Genomic DNA, 22,021 nt, shown 5'->3' with positions numbered 1-22,021 from the left:
ATTCGAGGTAAGTGTCATTATTATGGGTGATATATTTAAGACATGTTTCAGAAAGAGGTTATTACTTTTGTTTATGAGTAAAGCTAAGTGATTATGCATGAATAATATGTAAAGGAAGTGAGTCAATGAAGAAAAAACTGCTCCCATTAGGTCAAATAGTTTCTTTAATAAATTCATTAAAAATTGAGAAATGCAAAATAGTTGCACCGAGAGTCTAAAGTGCATAGTCAAAATTTTGTCCTGCAAAAAATACCGTTATCCCCAGTCCAGTTTTTGGGGTATTCAAAAGCAGTACAAAACCACTTAACGGCATTGTTGTAATTTTTGAGAAAACGCCGTTAAATCTGTCAACATCATAGTCACACACTTCAGCGTAAGGACATAGTTAAAATACTCTCACGTCCTCCCATACAATTAGACATAGCAACAGTTCAGTGGAATAACCTGAGGTCTTACAATCCAAAGAAAAACTAACAAATATTTCAGACCTCGGTCCAACTATAATCCTTCGGACTGAAATAATGCCGAATCTCTCTCTGTGTGCTCCTGGCTCAAATTGGGCTGGCTTGCGGCGCTTTGGGGGAACCGACCTCTCTCCCAATGGCAGATAGCGTCGGCAAACTCCACAATGACCTTGTCCATCCACGTGAGGGGTTGAGGGAACAGCACGGCCCCTTCAAAGAAGCCCAGGTGGCCTCCGTGTTGAGTGAGAGCGAAGATAACGTTGGGCATCTTCTCTGTCAGGATTTAAAAAATTAATAATGTAGGTAATATTTCTCATGCAGCGGGTTCCTCCTGTTCTGTTCCAAAAAGTGTTGTTAAGCAGAAAAAGTAAAAATAAAAAAGAGAAAGTCCGCTGCATATCTAATTGGGTCAGCCGCATGCGAGCAGACTGACGTCACTCAAGTCTGTAGACGTTGGGTTTTAGGTTTCACGACACACGAGAAGACATAGCGACTTCTCCAAATGACCAAACCGCATGAGGCCAGTTTGCGAAGAACAAGTAACACAAATGCTTTATGATCTTCCTTATTTTTTTTTTTTTTCGCATACCGCTGTTGTTAATATCGCCCCAATGACAGCTCACAAGGCAAAAAAAAAAAATCAACATGATAGTGTGACAGAAACAATCTGGCACGCTTATGTAGCGTTGTTGCTGTATTCCAAATTCAACACCAACCTGAGAGTGTGCGCGGGATGGTGAGCAGGGAGCGATGCACCAGCGGGTCGTCGGACGAGTTCATCAGGAGAAGCGGCACTGTGACCTGCGCGAAAGTTTGCCGATGTGAGTAAAAGTTCTCTGCAATTGCGCTGCCGCCGCTGCCGCTCACCTTGTTTATGTAGCGCACGCAGCTCTCCTGCTTGTAGTACTCATCCAAGGAGTTGTACCCATGGAACTTCCTGCACGGATTACAACAACGCATTTTGAGTCACAAATTGCAAAAAAACGTAAAATTCTTAAATTGCTTGCGTTTTGCACCTCATGATGCTGTCGTCGATCTGCGCGAGAGACGTGGCGGCGCACAATCGGTTCAGGTCGCCGTCGCTGATGTTGCTGGATGTCATGGCCAGCAAGCTTTCCCTGCGCCACACGCAAAAAGATGTTTACGGGTCGCGACCGTAAAGCGGAGGACGCGCTAGCTCGTCCATCCCCCACCTGTGCGACAAGATCAGCTTCTTCAGCCTTTCGGCCAGAACGAAGTTGTACAGCCGTCGGCATTGGTCCCACTGCAGGAACGTTTCCTGTGCTCTAATGACACACCAAAAAATAATTATTAATAATTTATTTGCAACCTAAATAATGTCAAATATGAACCAATAAGTACCTGAGGGCGTTGTAACCCTGACAGACGCTGACGCAGCACAGCACTCGCTCCTGATTGGCCGGGTTCTCGCCCAGGAACTTGCACACGATGTTGCCGCCCAGACTGAAGCCCACCACCACCAGCAGCGTGCCGGGCAGCGCTTGCTTCACGTAGCTCACCATGGCTGCAAACTCCCACGTGCAACCTGGCAAAGGGCAGTTTGTATCGCTAACCGTTTGATGCTAGTTCTGTTAGCCTGTCTATGATGATTTGCACTGCGTGTTAGCATTAAGCTAGAGGACTTTGCTAAGATCATTTCTCCGCAGTTGGCGTTTCGGGCTGTCCTTACCGTAGGTGAACATTCGCGGCGCCGTCAGCTCCATGTCGGGCAAGGCCCCCAAGTGGTTGAGGACGGCGCAGCGGTAGCCCCGCCGCTGGGAGTGATCCACAAAGGTGCGAATGTAGTTCTGCTCGCTGTGGTTGCCGAAGCCGGGGCAGATGACCATGGTGATGTCATCTGAGAATTTTTAGGATTATTGTTTGTCATTTCAAAAGACTCCTTGTTATTTTCACCAATCTGACCTCCCGTGCAGTGTCGGACCAGCGCCTCAAAGAGGTCGAAACTGGCCGTTGCCCCGTCGTGCATGGGGAGGAGCTTGCGGACCCCGTGGGGCGTAGGGGTGCTCACGCGGCCCACCTTGCCGTAGAGCGCCGTCTGGATGTGGCCGCTCTTCCCCCACAGCAGGGGCGGAATGTATCTGCGGAGGAGCGCCCGCCGGCGTCGGATTACAGAACACATCTGAAAGGGCCGACCTGATGCTGACTCAGCACTTTAGGGCCCTCACATTCACAAATAGATATTGAGCCAAGAACAAACTGTGACTTTATCCGGTACGATGTTGCTCAATCGTTCCAGTTGGATTTCTGTCAGCGGGATAACGGAAAAGTAACAGAATGAGTCCGGGCTAGGTTTTGTGGTAGGGGAGGCGCGTGCGGGGCTAAGGAATTTGTGCTGCCAAACCAGTTTAGCAGCGTTTGTTTACTGCTTTGGATTAGGCAAAAACCCCTAAAGTGATTTGCGTGAAACTTTGTGGACGGGCTGATGCGTGAAGGAATTCTGGTGCCATTGCAGATCAAATTTGAGATAAAAAAAAGATCAAATTTGAGATAAAAAAAAAAGCCTTCCTTTTAGCAATGTACTGTGCTAGATGATTCCAAAACAACTTTGAATCGCACGTACCAGCATAATTGTATCAATATTTTTTTTTCCAACATGACATCAGAGAAAACAAAAACGTCACTGTCTGAGGGAACCAACCTGCATAGAAAAACTGAAAAAGTTTTCCACTCACTCTTTGGTCAACAAGGGGCAGCACTTAAGGAGGTAGCGGGTGAGCGGCGTGTCCTGGTGGCTGACCTCCGGCGGCGACGGCGGACTCTTGAGGTTGAGGCAGCGCATGAGGACGTAGAGGACAGTGGCCACCGCCGCCATTTTCACGCCGTCAAACATGGCCGGCAGCTCCGAGCCCAGGGCCGGGATGCCTCCGCTGTCTCCTCCGCCACCACTGTCCACCAGTGAGACCATCGTAGTTCCTGGGGACGACATGCCAGAGGTGGGAATTTTTCTCCCAGTCCGTGTCAGCGCCATTAAAACTGAACCAAAGCACTTTTAAGTTGTAGTATTGACCCCTACATGGCAGACATTGCGTTACAACTCAAGACTCCACCAGAGAAGAAGGTTTTGGGTCCCCAAAATGGAGGAAGCCGATTCACAAAATTTTAACCTATTTGCCGAGAAAAAAAAGTATTTTGCTCTTGTTCCGACCTTGACGAGCGCCTCAATATTGTTCCCGTTGTAATAAAACAAAACAAATGGAATGGCCCATAAATATTCAGTTGCTCAAACAAATAATTTCTCTTGTCTAGCACTGGAGCCGGGGGATTTTTTTTCCCCCTCTATTAAATCAGCCGCCCACATGACTTTTGAGTTGATCCTGTTAAAGTCTCCAGACTGTGCACGATGAGAGCCTCGTGGCAGAAATGTCACAAACAGTAGAGTCAAATAAGGTTGTTTTGGATTGGGGTTATCAAAAATAAGAAAAAAATATTACACATTTACAAGTCATTCAAGTTTATAGGGCTAGGGACATATAAAAACTTTTTTAGCAGCTTGATTGGCTGAAGTTATAATTGTTCAAATTTGAGATCACACTACGCAGTGTCAAATTCAGAAGACAGTTTAACACATTGCCATCATTTCTTTTTTGCGAGAAAACAACTTGGAAGTCAACCAAACTAACTGGAGGCTTCCCTTTATGTCCCATTGCCTTTCGGGAACTGATTGTCGTGGTCCTTTGAACAACTCATGATCAGTGACATCATAAATAGAAACTAAAGCCAGAAAAGACGAGCTTTGTTCTTTCTGGACTTTGGCTGAATTTACGATGTTTGATTACGCTCATAAAACAGAAACGAAAGTACAGTGCATCCATCGTACCTGTTGCTGGCGCCCCAGCAGACTTGTTGCTTGCTCAGCGGCCACTTCGATTACATTAGAAGTGCTTCGGTCTCGACTTCTTCGTCTTCTTTATCCCGTCACTCGGACCAACGTCACACACACGTATCACAACACTTGCCTTGAGCGAAGAAAGAACATTTCAAAGGACGTTGACGACCCCGGAGTGGCTTTCATGAGCCCGGATTCAGTTCGGTTCGGTTCCTCCCTCACTTGCCGCTTGTGTTTACAGCCCTCCGGATGCGTTCAAGCCCACGCAAAAAGGAGGGGGGGGATCCGTGCTCGGGGATTACCCCGCCCATGGACCCAGCGAAATGGCCAAATATCTCGAACGATGACGCGTTCACCCCACCCAGGATGAATCACGCTTATTCTTTTTCATTCATACGATCATTCTATTATCGACGCAAAAAAAGTTTGACTCGCTTTCACAACTTTCCAGACTTTTCTGTTGCGCTTGAATGCAACACAGACAGTCATAAATATCGCATTCATGATATTTTTCATTTGTTACAAAGACTAAAAAAGTATTCCGGAAACAAACTTAGCATGTATGAAATGAAAGAAAGACGTGCGTCGTGTCTCGGAATTGTTGTAAGTCATGCCACCGCTTGGGGGAGCCAGACTCCTGCTTTACAGCTGTATTATGATGGCGTCAATATTTTCAAATAGATTTAGATTTAAATATTGTATTGCTATTTTTGAAATTGTGATTCCACCTTAGCAAATTCTATACTATTTTTAATAACATTTTATTCTTACTTGATAAACACTCCCCTAACTCTTCATTAGGTACACACTCCAAATGACATCTCATTTAAATATTATCTGTCATTTTTTACTCATACAATAATTTAAGAGAATTGTTCACTATTACTAGTTACTATTTCTTTTTTTTATGATTTGTGTTAACAGTGATAGAATTGTTTTTTCTTTTTGCCACTTCGAAGTGTATCTTCTTGTCGACTGCCTCGCTGTTCTAATTCCAGACGACCTGAGAGGAAAAATGCAAGAAATCAGAATGTGAAACAGAAGCATCGTCTTTTTCTTCTTGTGCGGTTGGACCGGCCGGGATGGATGCTTCAAAGTGCGGTCTTGGGCTTGTTACTAGGCTACAAAATCATGCGTGCAGATAACGTTCACACTCCCGCTGGTGCTGGAAAACATACTGTGTGTCCTCAGGTGAACCACAGAAGAGGAGGCGCAAAACCGCAAAGAATCACAAAATCGTGCTATGTCAAAACATTTGCTGCTGTGTTTACGATAAATAATTAAGTGAGACACAATCAAGGTTCTTCATGGCCATGTGCTTAAGGTCTTTGTAGACCACTGTGGAGATCCCAGGTCACATAGTTGCATGTAAACATGATCAGGCCACTCATCGATCCTCTTTTAAACAATGACACGGATGCAGCGAACCAAGAAATTTTTTCGTGACCTCAGACTATCTCAATGAAGCCTAGTCACAAGTTTATATGCATGTCATTATGCATTTCCTTTTATTTATTTGCCTTACAACGCAGTCAATTCAGAAGTCTCTGCTCATGAAGATGTGGTTGTCAGCGTTTGTGTTTGAATCATTTATACATTTTACGGTGGCTAAATGAATGAAATACCATTGATTTTATATTACAGCTTCACGAATCAATTACCATCTCTCGCTCCCTCTGTATAAAATGAACTATACACGTGACACTAACAGTAGAGTGCGTCAAGTCATATTTCCCGTCAACAGTGAAGAGTCGTTTTAGGGGCGTGGCTACCATGTAAAGGCTGGCTCATGATTGGCTGAGCGTTGACGCGCACGTGCCCCTCTCTATATAAGGCGGCTGCCTGTGTTTTCTCAGGCGCGAGCTTTATGTGCAACAACAAGAGCGGCAACAAGCAGTCGGCTGTCTTTAACTACTCTAGTATTCACGTAAACAAACAAACTACCACCCGAGCATTTTGTAGCAGGCTGAATTTGGAGCAGAAATGAACGAGCGGGCGCTTTGCTTCGTCTTGCTGCAACTTTTCACCGCTCGACTCTTGAACGGTAAGTATCCCCCCCCCCTCCTTTTTTTTTTTTTGGTTTTATTGCAGTTTAAACCCCCAACGACTGGTTAAGATACTTTTGTTTCGTGCTCGCCCTTTTGTCTTACTTAAAGGATGCTGAGACGGAAGCAGTTTAATGCCACTTTTGGCCCAATTCTACTCTGGTGCAGAAATCTAAAATACGCTCAATTGAGCGTCTAGTGGGAATGCGAGATTTACGTGACAAAAAAAAAAATCAGTTACCGAGTCTTCTTTTTAAAATCAGACAATGGGTAGAGTCCAGCACCCGTTTGGGTATGTGTTGTCAGAATGTCAACCCAGAGGCAGTGGTCGCACATAGTTGTGACCCCTTCTGAGTCACATGATTAGCCATTGTACTTGTCTAGCGTGAACGTCATGCCACTGGCGTTTGGCTTTGTTTGCTTTTGAATGCATCAAACACATGTAGGCCGATAGAATAGAAACCGCTCGGTTCTTTTCCTCCCCGGCATCCTTTTTTCCCTCCTCTCTTTCTCACACGCACACAGCAACTGTTGTCACGAAGTAAGGAAAACGGATGCACGCCAGTGTTCAATTCAACTTTTGGACTTATTTGAATTGCTATTTGTTGGATCATGTAGTTGGACTTTACATTAAATGTTTACGCAGATCGTTTGTGTTCACCCAAATCTCGTGAGACTTGAGCTCAGTGAGCTTTCTGAACGTCAACTGTGTCATTATTTGTGTGTATTTTCTAAGCTGATGTGATCTTAACATTTAATATGCCGTTTTCTAATTCTTCTTTGTATACTTGGGAGTCGTGTTGTAGTGGTAAAAGTGGTCGTAGTGGTTGAAATGTTTAATTGCTGAGCATGTCTCGAAGTAAAGCCCTAAATGAATGGACTGCAAGTTATTTCCTGTGGGGAAATGGAACCCAGCGCTTTGCGGCGACTTTTGAGAAAGCCAATCCAAACATGTTTGTCCCTCACGGCGCACGGCGACCAGGCGCGAAGGTGCGGCCTCCATTGGCTGACCTCGCCGCTGAGTCACTTGACATGCTCCAGCCAACGCAGACATGTCAATGAAGCTCCCACATTTTCTGGAGCGTGTCCAACGTCATTATTGTGGCCTCTGCCGGCTGCGAGTGTGAGTCATAAGCGCCGCGAGCTGAACTTTACCAAGTGACGAGGTGAGCGATGTTCTTGCCAGGTTCCTTCTTGGCCCTCAGCAGCCAATTGAGGTAACTGAGACTAAATATAGTAGTTGTTGGGCGCCAGTTCCATCTTCTGATCGGATTGGTGATGGCGTCCAAGTTTACAAGTTGATTTTCAGGGTTGACTGGATAGAAATGAAAGATTTTGTTAAGCGGATTTAATCTTTTGTCATTGCTGACAGCACACTGAAATTCAAAATAGCTTCCTTCGTTAATCTTTCATTGGAATATGGAGAATGATCTCATTTGAGGCTCTGGTAACCCATTTTCCAATCTGCCATGTTGAATATTTAACATTCTGCTATCTCACCGAATAGGAAGACTGATGCTTGGTTGCGTTCAGTGAGCTTGTTTTGTTGCTTGTGTGTATTTTTAGCAGCTGCCCCCCCCCCCCCCCCCCCCCCTTATTTTTTTTTTTTTGGTGTGTGTAGCGCTGCAGCAGATGGCTGTTCTCGAGCAGCATTTGGAGATTACGCAAAGCTCACCTGCATCTGCTAATAGACGTGATGGGGTTACTTGAGGCGCGCCCTCGCTTCCTCTTATTCCACTTGCGCTTCCGCCACGGCTGTCCAATTTAAGGCTTCCCTGTGTTCTTTCCATTTAGGCAAGAAAAGTTGGACCAATATTGCACAATTTCTTTTGCCAAATCCCTTCACATAAATTGAGTAAACATCTGCAAATTTTCTATATTTTTTTAAAATGATTTATTATTAATTTATTTAATTTTATTATTTTGTTATATTTCATTTTTAAATTGTTTTGGGTTTGTTTACAACATATTATCACCGTGCTAAATTAATGCCCCAAGACTGACTGCTGCAATTTGGGATGAAGTTTTGCGAAATCATATTAGCGTGTCAGAGCGAGGCGTAGACGGTGACTCACCAGGAACGAGCGAGCGATTGCGGCCCGCTGCCCTGTGGGAATGAATTGTTGTGCCAAGCACAAGCGCTCACGACTTCCCAATCTGTCACTGTGATTCCAATCTTAGAGAGCTTGTTCCAACCACAATACAATGACCGTAACGCTGATGACATTTCAAGATTATTTTTTTTTTGTCCACCAGGGCGGCGAACAAGAAAGAGTGTTTGCTAACCAGATCAAATGGTTGGAAACAGGAAGTCATTTTTGCAGATGATGTGTTCTTGTAGAAGGTGTATCCCCAAGCAAAGAGTTATTTAGAAGTCATTAGCCTAACCACATAATTGCCTGAATCATTTTCTCAAAAACAGCAACAAAACAGAAGAGATGCCTCAATTCAACATTAGTGGGCGGGGCTTAAACATTTTTAACTGGTAAATTTTTTGTTATTGTGCCTGTAAGTGAGCACTTTTGAAGCTAGCAATGATGCTAACAAAAAGCCTCCGAAGGTCAAAGAAGAGGCGGCAAACTGCGAGGTTGACACAAGCCTTTGCTTTGTGTTGTGTTCAAGGACAAGACGGGAGGAGAAATACTTTTGCTATCTGCTCCATCTTGTTTATTTTGACAAGCGCTGACTGGCATCATAACTGGGATTTTTCTTCCCGGGAGACTTCGGTGGTTTGACCTTCGTCTCATGGCCGCTGATGTGTTACTAATCTCCGTAAGGCGTTTATTAGGCTATTCTGTTGATCCATTTCCTGAAGAAGGAAAGGGAGGAAGGGAGGAAGGGAGGTTTGTTCTCCACTCATGATAAATGAACAGCAAGGCCACTTGCTCGAGACTCCTGACAGATTTGAAACAGCTTTCGGCGCCAATAAACACAAAAAGTTAGAAGCGCACTTCTGATTCCACGAAGTCTGGCTTGTCGGCCGCCTAAACGGTTTACAATTAAATCTGCCCACTAAGATTAAAATAGTGGGCGGCCTTTAGCACTTCTAATTACGGTAATTAGATTAGTTTGCGAGGAGTCAAGCCCTCAGACAAAAGTGACGAGCTTCCACAATTGGCCCGACAATGACACGTCTCTCAGACTTTATTTTGGGTTTCTAAAAATAAATACAGGTCTGTTTTCTCAGAGGTGAGGCGGCAAAAGTTGTGCACAAACAAGGCCGTGGCTCATTTTTAGTATGTTTTGCTGGCACCCAAGCTCCAAACCGGCAATTTTACACTTGAGGTCCAATTGTAATTGTTAACTTGGCCTTTCTGCTCTTCATATACGTACTTCCTCTATATGGAGTGGAATGCTGAAATGAAATTCAACGGGGAAATTCTTAGTTCTGCTTGTTGTCGTCATTGTCGAGTTTCCACCACTTGCGTGCTGCTCGTTGTGGAGAGCCGCCCAGCCATCAAGTCTGAATTGCAGCTGTATATTATTTTTATTATTTTATTATACAGCACTCAAGCAGATTTGTGAAGCCCTTCTTTCTTCCGCTTTTGTTTTAGTTAGCAAACTCGCTCTGACCGCAACATATTGCGCCCTCTTGTGGCAGTAGGAAGTCGGCTCGAATTGATCGCTTCTTCTCTTTTTCCAGGCGAGCTCTGTAAGGTGAATGTTTGCTCTAATGGCGGCACCTGCGTGACAAAGGCAGGCTCTCCGTTCATTTGCATCTGCCCTGACGGCTTCACTGGAGAAACGTGCAACCAGATCGAGACAGGTGAGCCACAAAAAAACACAAACACACCAAATTTGTATAAAGCGTTGCTTGTCATCATTTTATAACTTCAAGAGAATTTTTGACGCAAATTTTTTGTGAATTAAAAATTTTGATAATAAACCAGGATTTTACAAAAGTCAGCTTTTAATCATTTCAAATAATTCTGTGAAGTGTTTTAAACTTTTTTTTTTGTGCATATTTTTGGAATTTCCCAAATTCTCCTTTGGCAAGTCATCAGGAACTTTCTGGAACATTTCCACTTCTTTGCAACCCCAATGAAAGTTATTATTATTTGTAGCAATGGCGGCCATTATCAAACTCCTGTGTTGTCTTGCACCAGGTCCTTGCAAGCCCAACCCGTGCAAGAACGAGGGCATCTGCGCGGCGATGGGCCAATCCCGCCGCGGCGACGTCTTCAGCGAGTACGTGTGCAAGTGCCAGCCGGGATTTGACGGCGTCCACTGTCAAAACAGTGAGTTAGCACGCCGCGCTAATTGCTTGCATCAGGGCTCAATCCTGCTGTGGGGGCGCCAAACGGCCAAGGAACACAAATGGCACTCGCACTGCGTTTGATCATGTTTGCCTTCTCGTTTTTTTTTTTTTTTTTTTAGGTATCTTTACGGCAGATTTAAGCTCAAGAACAGGTAACAGTAGCAAGAAATCTGATGAAGACGTGTGTGTGTGTGTGTGTTTGTTGTCTTTCTTTTCCTCACCAGTCTTTGGTATCTTGAGCAACTCACCCTTGCATGTTGCATTTCCGATAGATAGATAGATAGATAGATAGATAGATAGATAGATAGATAGATAGATAGATAGATAGATAGATAGAATTTCACCTCAGAATTGGTCACGGATGGAGAGGGGGAGGGGCATCTCAAAAGAGCGGGAAAAACTGCCATTATTTGGAAACCAACCGCTAGACAAAAAGCCAAAAGAGTGCCATTAATACGTGGTTGAGCTCGAGCCAACGGGAAGTAGAGACGGACGCTTAAGCGCTCACCGCGTCAGCGGCTCTTCTGTTGCCGGGCGGAAGAAAATTGGACGTGGAGGCGGAACGGCCAATTAAGTGTGCCCTCTCCGCAATGTCACACTCGCCTTCATGGCTGCGTGTCTGATGTGGCTGCCAAATGAGGGAAAAGCCTTGATGGAAATCGGTCTTGGATCCAAGAAGGTTCAAAAGCTTCCGTTTCTTGAATCGCCTCCCCTGTGGCATCCGTCATGTTTGCGAGACTCCGTTTTGCCTCCTGGCGTGATTCTTCAAATCTCTTTTTAAAGCCGCAACTGTACAGACTTGATGAACGGCGCAGACCTTTCACATCTGGAAACCTTCAAGATGTCTTTCAATAAGCGTGCATTGCTTTTTCTTTTCTGTTCTTTCCCACCACCCCCTGCGGGTTGCTTTACCATAGCAACAGTGGGCATTTTGATTGGAGACGTATAATTTTCCTATTCTGTTGTTTGGGGGAGGAAGAACCAGCCGTGGGTGGTTCCATATGGTCCTCATAGGCAGCCGTCACTTTGCAGTATGGGAAAACAAAAACGGGACCAAGAAATAAGGGCGCACTTGCGAGCGTCAAATCACACTTTTAATTTACGCTCGGAAGAATATATGACCGACTTGGGCGTGGATTGCACGTGACCAGACCCAGAAAAAAAAAAGCTGAGCTGTGACTTTGTCTAGCTGCACTATCGGGCACTGTAACGTCAATTTTAGTCGACAGCAGGTGGCGCTACTGTACAAAATGGCAGAACATACGGAATTTGTTATGACATCACTTTTATTGTTTGTCTACTGTCTCGGTTTTTTTTCCCTCTCTTTTTTGGAGAAGGGAACGCCACGTTTTGGCAAGATACCGACACAGCTGTTCGTGCGGGAAAAATGCAACGTTGTACGTGGGCGATAAAAAAAAAAAAAAACTAACTCGGTCATCCCTACTTTGAGGTCGTCAGCATGCATGTTTGAAAGCCCCTTTTTAGTCACACTGGAACTTCTGACTGCTGCGAGCTGGCACGTTCTGGTGAAAGCACACTCATTTTAGTGCATTGGGGCCACCCAGTGGCGTCAAGAGGAAGTGCATGTGTGCGCTCTGCAGTCACACGGGATTGTTTTGTCCACAGGGTGTGAATCCCACATTTTCCACCCGAGTCTTCTTGAGTCTTTTGAATCTTCTGTCTTGTTAATACAAAATTCACCCGTGCTCCTTCCTTTCTAGCACAGCCGCAGTCACGTCAGCATGGCATCTACTAACCTCCAACATTTGATGGTTCACATCTTGACGCCGATGTGCTTTGTCTTCCCTCGGCAGACGTGAACGACTGCGCCGGGCAGCCGTGCCAGAACGGAGGAAGCTGCCGGGACTTGGACGGGGATTTCAAATGTCGCTGCCCGTCCCCTTACGTGGGCAAACACTGCCAGCTGCGTAAGTCCAACGCTCCACAAAGTTGCCTTGAAGTGATCATGAGAGATCACTGATGTTTGGCTCCTCCCACTTTGTGCCACAGGTTGTATTTCTCTGCTGGGCATGGAGGGCGGCGGCGTGGGCGAGTCGCAAATCTCCGCCTCGTCCGTCCGCTACACCTTCCTGGGCCTGCAGCGTTGGGGCCCCGAGCTGGCGCGCCTCAATAACAAAGGCCTGGTGAACGCCTGGAGCCCCGCCACCCACGACAGGAACCCGTGGCTGGAGGTCAGACACCCAAATTGACCTAAACTATCTGCGAGTGATCTCCAAAGTGGATCATGCGCCATTTCAGGTGAACCTGCAGAGGAAGATGCGCATCACCGGCTTGGTGACGCAGGGCGCCAGTCGCGTCGGAAGCGCCGAGTACATCAAGGCCTTCAAAGTGGCCTCCAGCCTGGACGGCAAGACGTACACCCTGTACAGGACCCAGGACCAGACCAAGGACCAAGTAAGGGGGATGGTGCTAAAGCTGCCCTCATGGCGCAAGCTGGTGCTGACATTTGTCCTTTTGCATAGATGTTTTCTGCAAACGTCGACAACGACGGCACCAAGACCAACGTGTTTGACCCGCCCATCATCGCTCAGTACATCCGCATCATCCCGGTGGTGTGTCGCAAGGCTTGCACGCTGCGCTTGGAGCTGGTGGGCTGTGAGCTCAACGGTAAACACACACACACACTGGCGATGACATCACTATGCCATCAATCCCACTACTGTCCGCCTCACTAATCCAAACTTGGCGATCAGAACTTGCTTACAGACTTCTCTCAGAAGACATTCTGCATGCTTCTCTGCAGCCATTTTTTTTTTTTTTCTCCTCGTGAAATGTTCCTTGGCCTGTGCATCCATGATTGGCCTGGAGGCCTCACATCTGCTCTTCTCAATCTCTACATGATCACCATCTGTTTTTGCTGCTGTTTAACATCACCCGCCTGCCTGCCCCCCCAGCCCATCAAGTTTTTTTTTTTCTCTTTCTCTCTATGGCTCCACTCTTCATCCTCAATTTCAGTGTACTCCAACGCTTCAGGTTGCTCAGAGCCCATGGGCATGAAGTCCCGGCTGGTGTCGGACCAGCAGATCACGGCGTCCAGCGCTTTCCGCACGTGGGGCATCGAACCCTTCACCTGGCACCCGCACTACGCCCGGCTGGACAAACAGGGCAAGACCAACGCCTGGACCGCCGCCACCAACAGCAAATCCGAGTGGCTGCAGGTAGGACCAGAGGCCCCCTCCGACCCAAGTCAAATAAAAAATCACTCCGGGACCTTTTCAAAAGCAAATCTTTTGTGTGTTCAGGTGGACCTGCAATCTCCCAAAAAGCTGACCGGAATCATCACGCAGGGAGCCAAAGACTTCGGCACGGTCCAGTTCGTCTCGGCTTTCAAAGTGGCTCACAGCGACGACGGCCAGGTCTGGAGCATCGTGCAGGACGAGACCACCAACAGTGACAAGGTCAGTCCAAAGTCGTTAAGTTTGCTACGATATGATTTTTTTTTGCGTCGCTGTTCTATAAAGAAATTGACAAAATCAAATCTTGGGCGGTAGTATAATGTGTGCAAGTGTTCTTCCACCAGGGGGCAGTATACATTTAATCTCATTCCCATTCAACAGATAAGCCATGGCGTTTTGATTAAGTACATGTGTGAATAAAAAGTGTCTCCAAGCTTTACGAGGCGTGCTGCACAAATTTTATTTATTAATTTTTTTGTTTGGTGGTGTAAACTGAGATTTTTCTGCTTTTACCATTCTGGACACTGATTTGGATTTTCTTCCCCGCTTCACTCAATTCGTTCAGATCTTTGTCGGCAACAGCGACAACAACGTGCATAAGAAGAACCTGTTTGAGCCGCCCATCTTCGCCCGCTTTGTGCGCATCTTGCCGTGGGAGTGGCACGAGAGCATCACCCTGCGCATGGAGCTCCTGGGCTGCGACGAGTAGCACTGACCCCTGACCCTCGGCTCGGCCCCGCCCTCTTTTCTCTACCTCCACCGACAACCAGGTTTTCTCGGTTCTCCCTCTCGTTCGCCTTTCCTGTGCCTGCGCTGGCTCGGTCTTGCCTCTAGAGGGCAGCAAACACTGCCATCGGTTTGAGAGAGGGAAAGACTGGCGTCCTCATGGCCGGGTGGGTGTCTCGTCGCTCTGAATTTGAACCACTTCAGCCTCTGCTGGGGGTCCCGCTGCAGAAGCTCCCAAGACCCCTTGCAAGCTGGTGATGTGTATATATAAAGCCTCCACTCTTCTTCTTACCGGCGACTCTTTTGTTGAAGCACATGACATTTTTTCTTTGGAGTTTGCAGATTATTGCTGCGGTTTATCAAGCTGCAGACATAATAAATCTCAAAGGCAGCCAAGTCTGTGACCAAATGGAGCAGAATAAACAAAAGAATTGTTCTGCAGTCCAGTGCTGGAGCCAAAAAGCTCCATTTGGTGGTTCATCTCCGTTATCACCACCACATGCCGGCATTGAAATTAACCATTTTGCCGTTCTCGCTTTTTTTTATTATATAAACACCCGCCCAACTACTGGCGTCTGTGCTAGCAGCGTTTTTTTTTTTTCCTAGCAAACCTGCATCAATTGCTACTGACACATTTCATCTTTTCACCCGCGTTCGCTTTGATGGCACTTTTGATATTTGTGTGTGCATAAAGAAAGAAATACTTATTCAAGAACAATGCAGATGTAAACAAAGAAAGAGACCCCCCACACACACACACACACACCACCACCATGTGACACATGTCATGTTTTCCGCCCCATAAATTATGAATTCTGGGCTCGTGCAATATTATAGTATTGTGCCGCGCCGGTTCCGATAACGACGTGTATTAATGCGGCGGCGTGAAAAATGCATGAGGGGGAAGGTCGCCCGACACTGAATAATAATGCTTCAATTTGACCACACGTTTGTGTAAATATCGTCTTTTCCCTGTTTTTGCTTTTCTACACTTGATTGAAATGTTGTTGTTTTTTTTATGCGCTTTCCATCGGAGTCCATTTTGTGAGACGCAGGCCCTGTTTCACGGTTAAAACAAGAATAAATGTTGAATTGTACTCCACCCAGTTGGCTGCGAAAGCACTTTTGATTCCAACGTTTGAACTGATTGCAGCTGTTCTCCATTGAAAAAGGTGCGAGATCAAAAGGCGGAAAAGCTCCGAGGGCCGTTTTGCCTGTTTAGCATTTAACCCCCCGCAGGCCTCCAGGGAACCACACCGAGCGACGCCGAGCTCGCCTGATCCCGCTGCGCAGCCTCATTAGGCTGCTGGGAAGGTCATGCAAGTAAGTGTCGAACGCTCACATATGTAAATACGCCACATTGCCTTTGCATGTGTTTGTTTATAATGAGCTCATCATCGCTGTTGGGTGAAATCAGGAAATAAAAAAAAAAAACACACCATCTTGCTTGAGTTACCAAACACGGCATCGTTTGTTTTATGTTACATAGTGACTTTAACATGTTGCCGGCGCTCATGCCGACCTCCCTCCCCGCCCAGACCCCCCCCCAAAAAAATCTACTTTTATTTATAACAATGCTTTTTCTCAAAGGCCTTGAAGGCACGTGTGTTACAATAAGTGTGCTGACTAGGCGGTTTTAATAGGAGCAATGAAATCTGACCAGTTCTTTCTGCACAGAAGCATTTGAGTGGATTTGTCACTGAAATAAATCCTGGTTAGCTATTTTCAAGTATTATTATGAGATTACATTATTATGATTATTATTTATTATCTGTAGAATTTTTTACATATTACATAATATATTATTTCTAATCAAATATATTATTAGAAATTATTTATATTAAATTATTTTATATATTAATCTTATTATCTTTTAAAAAAAAAAAAAACATCCAGACGTTCCAGACCATTATTATTTTTCTTTGGGTGTGGATGCTTCCATTGATGTCAAATTGAAATGTGAGAGTGAAGTCAGGAGGGAAGGGGGAGGGGGAGGCTATGGATTGCTCCTTGCATCAATTTTTATTGACTCATCACCCAGGCAGGGGCCCTCAGGGCAGATTCACCTCTGGAGTAAAACTTCATCCTCCTCTCCCACCCTGCCCCGTCCGCCCGTTGGTATGAGCAGCTTGAGATGGATGGACAACATCCAGTGTCGCGTCCACACAAGCTGGAGCTGAGATTCGAACCCAGAACAGTGGGACTGTAAGACAGCCATGCAAACACTGGCCCCACCGTCCACCCACGAGCGTTTCATCTGATTCCAAATGTGTCATTGCTTGACTCGTTTGAAGAAATTCGTTTTGTGGAGGAGTGGTTCTTCCGTCCGTGTGTTTGCTTCGGAAATAGCTCCTTACTTCAAAGAAAGCAAATATCCAAATTGAAGTTGACAACATGTCACGTGTGTGAGCCGGTTTCATCCTGGAAACAATTCCCGCACAGGCGAGCTCATTAATCAAGTGACGGACACGTCTATCTATCTACCCATCCCTGCTCCTTCCAACTTCCTGCTGCAGGAACTTTTTAATGAGGAAATCATCCTGGAAAAGTCGTCTATTTCTGCTCACATGTGATGAAAAGAATTTACAATCCATTCTGTCTTTTTAGATTTGCCGTCGATGCGTTTGGACTACCGACGAACAAAAACAAGGACGTTATTAGTTGTTATTCCAGTTGACGCTCGACTTCCTCACTAATCCACTCACACACACACAAATACACACTTACCTTCCTTCAGAGGTTGTGTAATGACGGTGTGTCCACACTGATGTGGTAACACAATAGACGTCTGGGCTCCGCACAAACGCAAACAAACGAGCGGTGGCTGGCCTTGAAGGTTGCGGGCCCGCGCCCAAATTATAGCCCTCTACTCTTTGTGACAATGGGGGTGGCTTTAAAAGGGGGAGGGAGGGGGTGCTGGTATTTGTGGCCTCAGGCGGTAAGCTTTCATGTGCGGCCCTGGGAAGACTGAGCGAGATAACAACTTAGGGACGAACACTGGTTTCAGCCAGGTACGCTTGAAATGCTCGATTGTTGAGGAAGTGATAACAAACCTGGCAAGACTCACTTGACAGCAGTCCATCATCTTGTCATCACTCTCCACAAGTGGAATGTGACCCCAGTGCTTTTTTTAGGAGAACCTCTGTGTCCCGACTAACAATCACAATTTTAAGTGGGGTTCCTCAGGGAAGTATCTTAGGTCCATTCCATTTCTTATCACCATTTGTGATGTCTAAGAAAAAAATGTCAATTACGTCTTCCTGTAGTGTGCATTTATTTACTTATTTATTTATTTATTTATTTATTTATTTATTTATTTATTTATTTATTTTTATTTCAAGAGAAAATGGTGGGATTGAAAAATCCCTGAGGAACTCCACACAAAATAGTGATTGGTGGATTATGTGAGTTGAACGTTTTAATATTGCTGTGTACAATCTTGTGCGTGTTAGAATACAGAATTTACCAAATTACAATCTGCCTGCTTTGACTCTTTAAAGAGCGACGGGTAATGTGGTGTGAACATGGACGGTTCTCGGAATTATTTCAAACTCCTGTGTAAAGATTATGCAAGGGAAGCAGGACGTTGAAGTGTTTTTATGGTGTTGTCGGTGGCCAGAGGTTGGGGCTTGGTGTCAGGAGAGCGGCCAACATCTGCGCTTCACTCAACCGTGACAGTGTTTGCTCAACAGTATATTGACTGCGGAAGCCTCCCCCGCGAACCCACCACGCTTGTTTTTCACCACTGTAACGCAATTTGACGAGGGCGACGCATGTTCTATCTACTCAAGGCTTTGGCAAAACAAAAATAACCTTTAGCCAACATGGCTGCCAGCCTTCTGGACAAATGCTTGGCTTGTGTTGTCTTTGCAGCTGACTTTCATTCAACGGGACATATTGCGGAAAATTGCCTGTTAACTCTTTGGACAGTGAACCCCTGTGACTGTAATTACCTATACATGCCAGAAGATGGCGGCAAAGCACATTCTTCTATTGAATAAAGCTATGGCCCAACTTAATGGCGTCCGACAACATGATGCCACCAAAAGCTACAGTGGCATCTCGACAGTTGCCTGATGGGAGTTTTTGAGATGCGTGACTTCATTCACAGATTTTTTTGTTTTCGCTTCAGTATGCAAGTACAATTTTTGATACAAACGCTAAATGGTAGCAAAAACTATCTTTCCTTAATGCTAGCATGACTTATATGAAACACAAGTAAGCAATTTTAGCTACAATGTTTCTATAATATACTTTATTCCCTTAAATTCACACCTAGATTACATTTAAAATCGTTTTGATTTTGATAATTATTAAGATGTGTAAATGTAAACCAATATTTGACGTGTTGAAATGATTTTTTCTTAATTGTCACCCACTACTACTGTGTCACTTGAGGTCGCAGTGTGGAGCCCACCGTGGTGACGTCACCCCACGTTGAGGAGGAGAAGGAGGAGGAGACGGTGAAGTCCACACACATCCATAGAGGAACGTATCCACACAGACGCGTGCAGTGAGCAAACGAGCTGGAAGCGACACTTTGCGTTCTTCTCGTCTATTCTCAGTTGGTGAGTTTAACCATGTTTGTTATCATTCATGTTGTGCTCAAAGTGAAAATATTGAAGACGAATAATTCGACGAGAAAGGAGAAATCCGTTGTTAGAAACTTTGCTGTTTATTAGTGATGGGAACAGAAGAGCAGCAGGACGACTTTAAAAGACAATATTTTACTTTAAACAATTTGATGTATACATGTTTTGATATTTTTTGTAGGCTTTTTGTTTGGATGTGACTAAAACACCCTGTTGGTATTTAGGGGACTTTCTTTTTTGTGTGTGTGTGTGTGCGTGAAAATTGTCTTTCAGCGTCATGCTTGGTGGTCTCTTGCGCCCCCTGTTGGCCGTCTGCGGACTTATGCTGCTGCCAGCCACCGCCGCCGCCGTTCACTTCAACTACAAGAACGGCTTCTACTATCATGACGGCAGCAACGGCAATGGCAACGGAGAAAGTAGATGTCTTAGTTCATTATATTTGTTGCAAAAAATATATATTTTAAAAGCGTTAATCCGTGTATGTCTGTTCATATTTTTGGCGTTCATATTTTTTATTGGATTATTTAATTATCTTTTGAATCTGTTTTTATGCCCCATTTTGATCTCCATAATATTGCTATATTTTCCAATACATCATTTATTTTGTGATTAATTTTTAAATATGGAAAATCTATCCATCCATTCTTTCATTTTGCGAACCACTTATCCTCAGTTTAATATACATGACCTATATTGTGTTTTTTATGTCACAATGTCTTTTTTTTTTTTTTTCCCAAGTGACCAAGTTGTGTCTTCTCACAGTCTATTTCAACGGGGTCCGTCTGTACGTGGAGTCCCCGAACCCGTCCGTGTCAGCCACCAGGGGCAGCAGCGTCACCCTTCCCTGCCACTTCCATTACAAACCCGAGCTCAACGAGCCGCGCCGGACGCGGGTCAAGTGGTCGTGGTTGCCCGCCAACGCCATCGGCGAGCCCGTTCACCCCGCCGCCATGGAAACGCAGGTGATGGTCGCCATGGACCACCGCCACCGCAGCTACGGCGGATTCCGGGGCCGAGTCCGCCTGCGACGCTCGGCGCCGGGCGACATGTCGCTGGTCATCAGTGAGCTGCGTCTCAACGACACGGGGCGGTACCGTTGCGAGGTGATAGACGGGTTGGAGGATGAGAGCGTTACCGTGGAATTGGAGCTGCGGGGTGAGTGGATCGAGAACGGGAAAAGAACCTCCCAGAATCATTTGCAACATCATTTTCCATGAGCCAGTGTATTTCTCTTCTCGGCTGTAGGTGTGGTGTTTCCGTACCACTCCACCGAAGGGCGCTACCACTTCAACTTCCAGGGGGCCCAGCAGGCGTGCCAGGATCAGGACGCCACCCTGGCCACCTTCGAGCAGCTCTTCACGGCGTGGGACGAGGGCTTGGACTGGTGCAACGCCGGCTGGTTGGCCGACGGCACCGTGCAGTACCCCATCACGACGCCGCGTGACGGATGCGGGGGGGCAGACCTGGCGCCGGGCCTGCGCACCTACGGCCAACGCCATCGCCTCCTCCACCGCTTCGACGCCTTCTGCTTCTCCGCTTCCATCAAAGGTCAGAATCAGAAAACGGCAAAGGTGTCTTTAGACTCGTACGGGTTAGAACGTAAACAACTGTTTGACTTCCCCTTCCGCAGGGACCGTCTACTTCCTAGCGAGCCCAACCAAGCTCAACTTCACCGAAGCGCTGCAGGCGTGCGCGGGAAACTCCGCTCACATCGCCAAAGTGGGCCAGCTGTACGCCGCGTGGAGACTGGCGGGATTGGACCGTTGTGACGCCGGGTGGCTGGCGGACGGCAGCGTCCGCTATCCCATCGTTAAGCCCCGCGCTAACTGCGGGCCGCCGCATGCGGGCGTGCGTAGCTTCGGCTTCCCTCCGCGCCACCTGAAATTTGGTGTCTACTGTTATCGCTAACCTCTGGTTTGTATGAGAGGTTAGCTTTAGCATTAGCCTACAAAAAAATGGGCATTATTGAGACCATTTGAATTGATATTGTTCTCCTCTTCCTCCTTAAGACCACTAGTGACTGTGATGCCAACTTCTTGACGCCTCTTTCCCACTGCACAGTACTCACTTGGCTCTACTCGCCTCGGTTTGGGGTGGTTGGTTTTCCACCTCATTCTAAAACTTCTTCAGTGGTCGGGTGACTAAGGGCAAGAAGAGGAGCGTGCGACGTCCACAGCTAAGAAGCCACATCGGGGTAAGCTAACGTTAGCGTGTGTGTTTGTACTTTGTTTTTTCCGATGGCCCATTCCTCGTAAAGACAATGGGGTTTAATTCTGTTCCCTCCACCCCTCCCTGTTGAAAAACGTTATTGTCAAGTCCAGCGAACGAATTGCGCCATAATCTTTTGAAGCATTTGAGATGAAGCGTCAATAGCAAGTGGAGCCATGCTGAGACGAGTAGGTACCGTGCATTGGAAAAGGGACGTTGGAACACTTTGGGACGTCTTGTACAAAAGAATAAGATGATTGTATAAATATGCTGTAATCACCATTCTGGATGATTTTTTACTTTTACTTTGTGTCACCTGGAAGTTAGCATGTTTTTTGTTTATTTTTCCCTCTCACTGTGACGTCACACGCGCTGTACATTTAGCTGAAGGGCTCCTCCTACTGGTTTACTTAAGCGTCTGTGACTTAAACATTAGTGTTGCTTTTTCATTAAAACAGCAATTCAGTGTATTTGCTCGATTTATACTTTTTTTAGGCGTGGAATATCCGATAACAACTGCTTCTTTTTAGATGTACTAAGATACAGCAATCCAATTTTGTATTGTTTTATATGACGCAATAAATCACTACTGGGCACGTCTTTGATTTGATATTTTTGCTTTTTGCCAGTTATGTCCACTATGACGCCAATTGTCACAGGGGCAAAAAAAAAAAGAAATGTCAC

The 22,021-nt window shown here is 45.9% G+C and overlaps 3 protein-coding genes and 1 long non-coding RNA gene across 8 annotated transcripts; 3 read left to right on the top strand and 1 right to left on the bottom strand.

The window, feature by feature from the left end:
• Positions 1-146: 146 nt before the first annotated feature.
• LOC125970066 (monoacylglycerol lipase ABHD2) lies at positions 147-3,390 on the bottom strand. The gene is made up of 9 exons (XM_049721996.1): positions 3,158-3,390; positions 2,388-2,563; positions 2,155-2,322; positions 1,827-2,010; positions 1,658-1,750; positions 1,481-1,582; positions 1,332-1,401; positions 1,181-1,265; positions 147-737 (listed from the first exon to the last, which is right to left on the bottom strand). The coding sequence occupies exons 1-9, from the start codon at positions 3,388-3,390 to the stop codon at positions 499-501; spliced, it is 1,350 nt and encodes a 449-aa protein (XP_049577953.1). The 3' UTR covers positions 147-498.
• Positions 1,145-3,683, top strand: LOC125970070 (uncharacterized). Its single transcript, XR_011086980.1, has 2 exons — positions 1,145-1,285; positions 1,851-3,683. It is a non-coding gene; the product is annotated as an uncharacterized lncRNA (long non-coding RNA).
• Positions 3,684-6,153: 2,470 nt separating this feature from the next.
• Positions 6,154-15,639, top strand: mfge8b (milk fat globule EGF and factor V/VIII domain containing b). 4 transcript variants are annotated; one of them, XM_049721993.2, is made up of 11 exons: positions 6,154-6,355; positions 10,000-10,122; positions 10,463-10,594; positions 10,734-10,766; positions 12,429-12,542; positions 12,625-12,806; positions 12,874-13,029; positions 13,098-13,242; positions 13,609-13,793; positions 13,878-14,033; positions 14,377-15,639. In XM_049721993.2, exons 1-11 carry the CDS (start codon positions 6,295-6,297, stop codon positions 14,518-14,520), a joined length of 1,431 nt encoding a protein of 476 aa, XP_049577950.1. In that variant the 5' UTR covers positions 6,154-6,294; the 3' UTR covers positions 14,521-15,639. The 4 variants fall into 4 exon arrangements, with proteins under 4 accessions (XP_049577950.1, XP_049577949.1, XP_049577952.1 ...); XM_049721992.2 differs by having other exon boundaries at positions 13,591-13,793; XM_049721995.2 differs by lacking the exon at positions 10,734-10,766.
• A 79-nt stretch (positions 15,640-15,718) lies between these two features.
• hapln3 (hyaluronan and proteoglycan link protein 3) lies at positions 15,719-21,937 on the top strand. 2 transcript variants are annotated; one of them, XM_049721997.1, is made up of 6 exons: positions 15,719-15,860; positions 18,936-19,105; positions 19,403-19,545; positions 19,892-20,284; positions 20,375-20,677; positions 20,760-21,937. In XM_049721997.1, exons 3-6 carry the CDS (start codon positions 19,407-19,409, stop codon positions 21,035-21,037), a joined length of 1,113 nt encoding a protein of 370 aa, XP_049577954.1. In that variant the 5' UTR covers positions 15,719-15,860; positions 18,936-19,105; positions 19,403-19,406; the 3' UTR covers positions 21,038-21,937. The 2 variants fall into 2 exon arrangements, with proteins under 2 accessions (XP_049577954.1, XP_049577955.1); XM_049721998.1 differs by having other exon boundaries at positions 19,354-19,545.
• The last annotated feature ends 84 nt before the right edge of the window (positions 21,938-22,021 follow it).

Source organism: Syngnathus scovelli, chromosome 6 (genome assembly GCF_024217435.2).
Source record: "Syngnathus scovelli strain Florida chromosome 6, RoL_Ssco_1.2, whole genome shotgun sequence".
Lineage (NCBI taxonomy): Eukaryota > Metazoa > Chordata > Actinopteri > Syngnathiformes > Syngnathidae > Syngnathus > Syngnathus scovelli.
This window is presented reverse-complemented; position numbering and strand designations above follow the sequence as displayed.

Coding starts and splice junctions, on each gene's coding strand:
- LOC125970066 (XM_049721996.1), bottom strand. CDS start 3,390: ATGGTCTCACTGGTGGACAGTGGTGGCGGAGGAGACAGCGGAGGCATC. Junction 1,583..1,657: donor AAGCTGATCTTGTCGCACAG/GTGGGGGATGGA, acceptor CGTGTGGCGCAG/GGAAAGCTTGCTGGCCATGA. Junction 738..1,180: donor CATCCCGCGCACACTCTCAG/GTTGGTGTTGAA, acceptor AAATCCTGACAG/AGAAGATGCCCAACGTTATC.
- hapln3 (XM_049721997.1), top strand. CDS start 19,407: ATGCTTGGTGGTCTCTTGCGCCCCCTGTTGGCCGTCTGCGGACTTATG. Junction 19,546..19,891: donor CGGCAATGGCAACGGAGAAA/GTAGATGTCTTA, acceptor GTCTTCTCACAG/TCTATTTCAACGGGGTCCGT. Junction 20,678..20,759: donor CTTCTCCGCTTCCATCAAAG/GTCAGAATCAGA, acceptor CCCCTTCCGCAG/GGACCGTCTACTTCCTAGCG.
- mfge8b (XM_049721992.2), top strand. CDS start 6,295: ATGAACGAGCGGGCGCTTTGCTTCGTCTTGCTGCAACTTTTCACCGCT. Junction 6,356..9,999: donor CACCGCTCGACTCTTGAACG/GTAAGTATCCCC, acceptor CTCTTTTTCCAG/GCGAGCTCTGTAAGGTGAAT. Junction 13,794..13,877: donor GCAAATCCGAGTGGCTGCAG/GTAGGACCAGAG, acceptor TTGTGTGTTCAG/GTGGACCTGCAATCTCCCAA.